Here is a 6710-nt window from a genome sequence, read left to right as displayed (position 1 = left end):
CTTTGATATTACATGTACATATAGCAATGTCAGGGGTGTGCAATTACAAAATTTGGCCGCAAACTTACTAGCCCAAGATTCAAAGTTACTAGTCAGACTATTGTCGGACATGTCAACATTTCATTTAAAAAAAAAACTAAATTTTATGTACATAAAGTCATAATGTGTTCTCCTGTATGATATACTAGTATATAATTATTAATATACAAAATATTTATTACTTTCATGTTTTCTGAGTTAAAAAAATATTCAACTTCATTGATCTCTCAAATTTTATTTACAAAATTGGTTTGGGTGTTTATATGTGAGAAAACTCAAACATTGTGAATGTGAACAGACTCTATAAAATCACTGCAACTATATGTATGCATTTTTATCCTGTTGAATTTCCATGTACAAAGTACAACTATGCAATTAATTATGTAATGGTAAATTTTAATTGAAAATAACGGAAAATGCACAAACAATAATATGATTTTTTTTAATTCACTAGGCAGGTCACTTTAAAATGTGTTCATGAGAATAGTTACTGCAGAAATTTATAATATCTTTAATACATCTCTCTCTCTCTCTCTGTCTGTAAAATAAATTTTTAAAAAGGCCATTGAATACATATGCCAATTCAACACAAAAAGAAAGGGAATCATTTTACAGTGATCTATTTGAAAACAGCTGCACAGGTAACTATCGAAGCCATGTTCAGTGAGGTGTGACTATCTCGTCTAGCCACTGGTCAACACTGTCGGTAAAACTTCAAAGTATGAAACTTACAGGAGAGTGTTTGTAGAAGCTTCTCTGAAGAATGTAGCACGAGAAAAAGATGCGTAAGAAATTTTTAGGCTATCATGACACAAAAAGAGCAATTTTATGCCTCTGTGTTAACAATGACGATACACTTTTCCTACTAGGAAAAATTTGCTGTCGGGGAGAAAAAAAAAGATCTTTTTTGTAATTTTATTTTTTTTTCTAAAAATTCAGAAAACCGAGCGGCGGGTTTGTAAACCTAAAAATAAAAAAATGCTGGCCTGACTTAACAATTTCTGATGAAAGTCTTGCTGAAGTTTTACTGTTGTTTTAATTTCTTAATAATTACTGTGTTTCACAATCTAAATTTCAGCTCTCTACCATACCTAAAGTAATGTCATCAAGTTTGACATTATTGAAAATTAATTTTAGTATTACTGGAACAGATAATTAGACAAAATTGCAACTGTATTTAATTTCAAAAATAATCTGTTTTCTATAATTAAATAATCATGATTTTATAAAATCCTTTTTTTAATATGAGTAATGCAAATTTGCATAATGTTGATAATTTTTTTCCATTTTTGTTGCTAAGTTAAACATAACTATATGGTTTCTAGATTTCTGATAAATCTCTACATTTGTATGCTGATGATGGGATTTGAACCCACTCTTCACTCCCAAAGGAATGTGTGCACCATTACACCACACCAGCTTTTATAGAGATGATCTCTAGTCATAATAAACAAAATCTACTTCTTTAAAGCTAAAAATAGCCTACATTTTAAAGCTGAATTGAATATGTTAAGCACACAGGCACCAGACGTTAAATATTTTTCTCATAATAAAAATATAAACCCTGTACCTTACAGTATAGTGATAAAAATGTCAGATCTATTTAAACCTCCCAACAATGGATGACCCCGATTTTGAACCAACACATACACAAGCACAAGTTACTACCTGGCATTAAATTCATTCACGTGATCTTGCACAGGTAGCAAACGACCAAGAAGAATAAACACCTGACGCCCGCCATGTTTGATCAAGAAGACCTGAAGTTTACCAATGGGGTAACATTAGGTAAGTTTTATAATCCACTAGCTTTCTTATTGTGTTTTCTTAATAGTCGAAAATTGTTTGGACAAATATTTTCTTATCTTTAAATTTATTCTTTTTTTGTAATCGGTCATAAAAAATAAAAAATCTTATACTTGTACATGCATGATCAACTCTATATATACACGAATGTAAATTTTATCCATGAAATAGAATATATCTGAATCTATATCTTACATATAAGTACATGTTAATCAAAGCAAGATAATACATGTATACATCATATATACATACTGCATTTACTTTTCAGGTTTATAGTTCCCTTATAGTTACAAGGGTTCCCTAACCATGGACCCCTGGAACAGCGCCCAGGATGTTGTACGCTGCACCCTGTGTAAGACTCCCAATGACCCCATGTACTGTGACGTTTGTCATATACATCTGTGTAAAGACTGTGTAGAGACACATTTATCTGATTCCTCTAAAGTCCATAATGTGGTGCCACTTATACAATACTTAACCACTCTGAACTATCCCAAATGTAAGAAACACCCCACCAACCAATGTGAACTCCACTGTGAACAATGTGACTTTCCTATTTGTGCAAAGTGTATTTCCTCTGGAAAACATTCAGGACATAAAAAAATTGACATTTTCCAAAGTTTTGAAATAAAAACAGGAATTTTAGAAAAAGATTTGCAAGAATTAGAAAAATTAATTTATCCTAAATACAAAGAGATTGCATCCAACATCCCAGTGCAGAAAGCTGATCTGAGTAAAAACTCCCAGAAATTGACAACAGCAATTGACAAACAAAGAGAAGTCTGGCGCAGAGAAATAGACACCATTATCACAAACCTGAAATATAAGGTGGAGGAAATGGAATCCAAACACCTGGTTGTCCTGAATAAACAGGAAGATGAAATCACACACACAATTTCTGAAATCACACAGACCATTGCTGAACTTAAGAAGTTACTGAACTCCAAAGATGTCAGCCTTGTCTCTGAGTACAAATCCAGGAATGCTGAATTCAGAAGATTGCCTCCTAAACTCAAAGTGTCCTTACCAAACTTTAGACCTCAGGAAATCCACACAGATCAGCTGATTAAACAGTTTGGTTCTCTGTCAGCATTATCTTTTACAACAGAGGAACAAGACTACAGCATGCCGCCCCAGGGAGCAGAGTCCTCTCCCCCCGACCGGTCACTGATGGATGTACCCCGCGTCATCACAACTATAGACACAGAGTATGAGGGTGGAATATGTGGTGTGACGTGTCTGAATGACACAGAAGTATGGACGCGTGGTGAGGACAACATGATGAAACTCTACAACCTCCAAAGGAAACTAGTGGAGTCCATCCAAACCAAGTCAGGGAACACTCCACAGGACATAGCAGTCACAAGGAGTGGGGATCTAGTTTATACTGATTACAATGATAGCACTGTGAACATAGTGAAGAATACACAGATACAGACAGTGATCAGACTACAGGGGTGGAAACCTCGCAATGTCTGTAGTACCTCCTCTGGTGACCTCCTGGTTGTCATGGACAGTGATGATGATAAACAAACAAAAGTTGTGTGTTACTCTGGCTCCACAGAGAAACAAAGTATTCAGTACAATGACAAAGGACAACCTCTCTATTCATCTGGTGGATTAATTAACACTAAATACATCAGTGAGAACAGGAACCTAGATATCTGTGTGTCAGACAATGGAGCCCGTGCAGTAGTGGTGGTCAATCAGGCCGGGAAACTCCGGTTTACCTACCATCCTCCCTCTACTACCGAGGAATCATTCTATCCACTCGGCATCACAACAGACAGCCAGGGTCGGATCCTGACAGCAGACTTTAACAACGACCGTATCCACATCCTGGATCAGGACGGACAGTTCCTCCGCTACATTGACAACTGTCATTTACAGTATCCATGGGGTTTATGTGTGGACGCCAGAGACAACCTCTTTGTGGCTGAGTGTGGCACAGGTAAAGTGAAGAAAATCCAATATTACATGTAAATCAACTAACTGTATAAATTATATGTAAACAAAGCGTATAAGTATATATTACATACTGTGTGTAGATATAATGTAAACAAACTATACACATTACATGTCATTGTATGGTGTGTATCAGATGTAAACACGCTGTGTGTGGATAATTTAATGTATCACACATACACTGACCGTGTCTACAAGATGTAAACATTCTGTCTAACTGTATCTGTGTTAGGTTGTCATGAGTTAATCATTCCATTTCTTCAATCTTTATTTGTTTATATATCATATGTTTGTATGTATTAAACAAATTGTTCTTTTATATTGATATTACATCTCAAGGAAACAGACCATGTTTATATATTGTATGTAAACAAACTGTGTTTATGTATCACATATATATATATATATATATATCAAGTGATTCTATGTACATGTATATTACATATAGACAAACTCCTTTTTCTATTTATAGATGTATATACAGTGACTGTTTTACTGTGTCTATAATCTGTGTTTGTTACATTAGAATGAATGGACTGTATTTGTTACATGTGGTTATCAGCAAACTCAGTGTGACATGTTTTAATTACACATAATGGGTTAACAGACAGGTAGCACTCAATTCTGGTACGCATGCGTGAGGAAGGGTGGCAGCTTTGAATTTTAAGAGAGAGAATTTTTCTACGTTTTTCTCAATTTATACCAATAATTCTGTTCGGAATTTGTTATGTGTTCGTGGATAAGTGTAAGAATGTGTTTTCTTGGTGTAATAGTGTAAAATGGCACACACACGCAATAGGAAAAGGAAAAACAAGTCATCGAATGTTAGCGGGGAAAGGACACAAAAGGTTCATGTGAGTAATTCTCAACTATCAACGGTTCCAAGTTTACACGGTATGGAAACACAAACAACAAACAGCAATAGTAGCAATAGCATCTGTCATAATAGTTCTAGTTTCCAAAATGCACAGCATTCCACACCGGTGACCCCCGTAAACAATTGCCAAGGAAACCTGTTCACCCCCTAGGGGCCCCAGGGACCACAAAGTCAATTCGCTGGCTATATTTCCCCTATACCAAACCAACAACATAGTCAACCACAACAACATCCCCAACCGCAACACACCGATATCATGGAAGCTCTGAGAGTCATGTCAAGGAACATAGAGCAAGTTTCAACAAAGCTAAATAAACTGGACCTTATTGAACACAGACTCAGTGAACTGGAAAGGAATGTCGGAAACGTAAACACAGAATTGAAAGACATGAAGGCCAAGGTCAACGGAGTCGAAGAAAGTGTGGTATTTATTATTAAGCAGTATGAAGATCAAACAAAAGAAGTATTGGCTGTTAAAAAATTTGTCTGTGAAATAACAAATGTTAACGAAAACATCCTCAAAGAGTTGAGCCTTGTGAAATCGGAGTTCGAGAATTTAAACGAACGCCACTAATAATATAATTAGACCTTCAAACACGTTCGATGAGAGATAATCTTATCTTTGAGGGAATCGTCGAAACGCAAGAGGAAAACACAGAGGAGGTCTTAAGAGAATTCTTAAAATCAGAAATGGGCATAACGGTAGAGCCACAATTCCAACGAGTGCATAGACTGGGGAAAAGAGTGCAGGGACGTCACCGGCCAATTATAGCGAAATTCGTCCTATTCAAAGAGAGAGAAAATGTCAGAAAAGCTGCTCCATCCAAACTTGTTGGAAAACCATTTGGAATTAATGAACAGTTCCCAAAGGAAATCAACGACCGCAGAAAACTGTTATACCCTCATTATAAACAAGCAAAACGTCTCGGAAAAAAGGCGGTGCTGATTGCAGATAAACTTTTCGTGAATGGGACAGAAATCCCCCTTTCCTCGATCCACAACCCAGCGTCAACACAGCGCACTGACCCAGATACCGCATACGGACCACGCCAATCCGCAACGCGCAGCGCAAATCGACATGAAACCCGTTTTGCGACCACGCGCCGTTAGGGATACCAAAGAGAGCAACCGAGCGGGAATGTAAACAACGAAAACGAAACCACCGAATGTAACTCTCTCACATCTTCAGACACTTCTTATGCGAGGATTGTTTCTATCAATGTTTGCGGTCTAGCTTCTAAGCTCCGAAATCCCGAGTTTGTTGATGTTATTAGCAAATATGATATAATCTGCCTCACAGAGACAAAAACAGATAAAGCTGACAATATTGAAATCCCAAATTTCAGTGTATTCAGCAAACATAGATCAAATCTGTCATTTCGGAAGTCTGGTGGTATTGTAGTCTATATTAGAGATTCTTTATCCAAATTCTGTAGCATTATTAATAACGCAAGTGACAATATATTATGGATTAGAATAGAAGGTAAAACATTTAGTATTAAGAAACATATTTTGATGGGAACTGTTTATATAACGCCATCAAACTCCAGATTTTCATCAGTTGAAATTTTTGACGATATTGAGAATGAGATTTTTAACTTGTCCAAAGAAAATGATTGTATATGTTTATTAGGTGACTTTAATAGTAGAGTATCCACATTGAGAGATTTTATTGATGATTCTCTATCACATTTTTGTAACAGTGCTGACAATAACAGTAATTTTGATTGGGCTGTTGATCAAATAGACCTAGAAGCAATTGAAAAATATGGTTTTTCCATAGAAAGGAAATCAAAAGATAACATTGTTAACTGCTATGGAAAAAAACTTATTGATATTTGTAAACATTGTAATATTATAATACTTAATGGTAGATCCATGGGTGACCAAAATGGTGAGTTTACATGTAAACAATCAAGTGTCGTAGATTATTGTATTACAAACACTGAGTTTTTAAGATATGTACACAATGTGAGAATATTACCTTTTTCCTCATTTTTATCTGATGTTCATAACCCTATAG

General features: G+C 35.7%; 1 protein-coding gene across 1 annotated transcript; it reads left to right on the top strand.

Moving 5' to 3' along the window:
• Positions 1-1600: 1600 nt before the first annotated feature.
• Positions 1601-6359, top strand: LOC128179985 (E3 ubiquitin-protein ligase TRIM71-like). The gene is made up of 2 exons (XM_052847718.1): positions 1601-1827; positions 2114-6359. The coding sequence occupies exon 2, from the start codon at positions 2152-2154 to the stop codon at positions 3826-3828; it is 1677 nt and encodes a 558-aa protein (XP_052703678.1). The 5' UTR covers positions 1601-1827; positions 2114-2151; the 3' UTR covers positions 3829-6359.
• Positions 6360-6710: the final 351 nt, after the last annotated feature.

Source organism: Crassostrea angulata, chromosome 4 (assembly GCF_025612915.1).
Source record: "Crassostrea angulata isolate pt1a10 chromosome 4, ASM2561291v2, whole genome shotgun sequence".
Taxonomy (NCBI): domain Eukaryota; kingdom Metazoa; phylum Mollusca; class Bivalvia; order Ostreida; family Ostreidae; genus Magallana; species Magallana angulata.
The sequence above is the reverse complement of the archived record's forward strand: the minus strand, read 5'-3'. Positions and strand labels throughout refer to the sequence as shown.

Excerpts from the sequence above, each read along its gene's own strand:
- LOC128179985 (XM_052847718.1), top strand. The coding sequence starts at position 2,152 with ATGGACCCCTGGAACAGCGCCCAGGATGTTGTACGCTGCACCCTGTGT.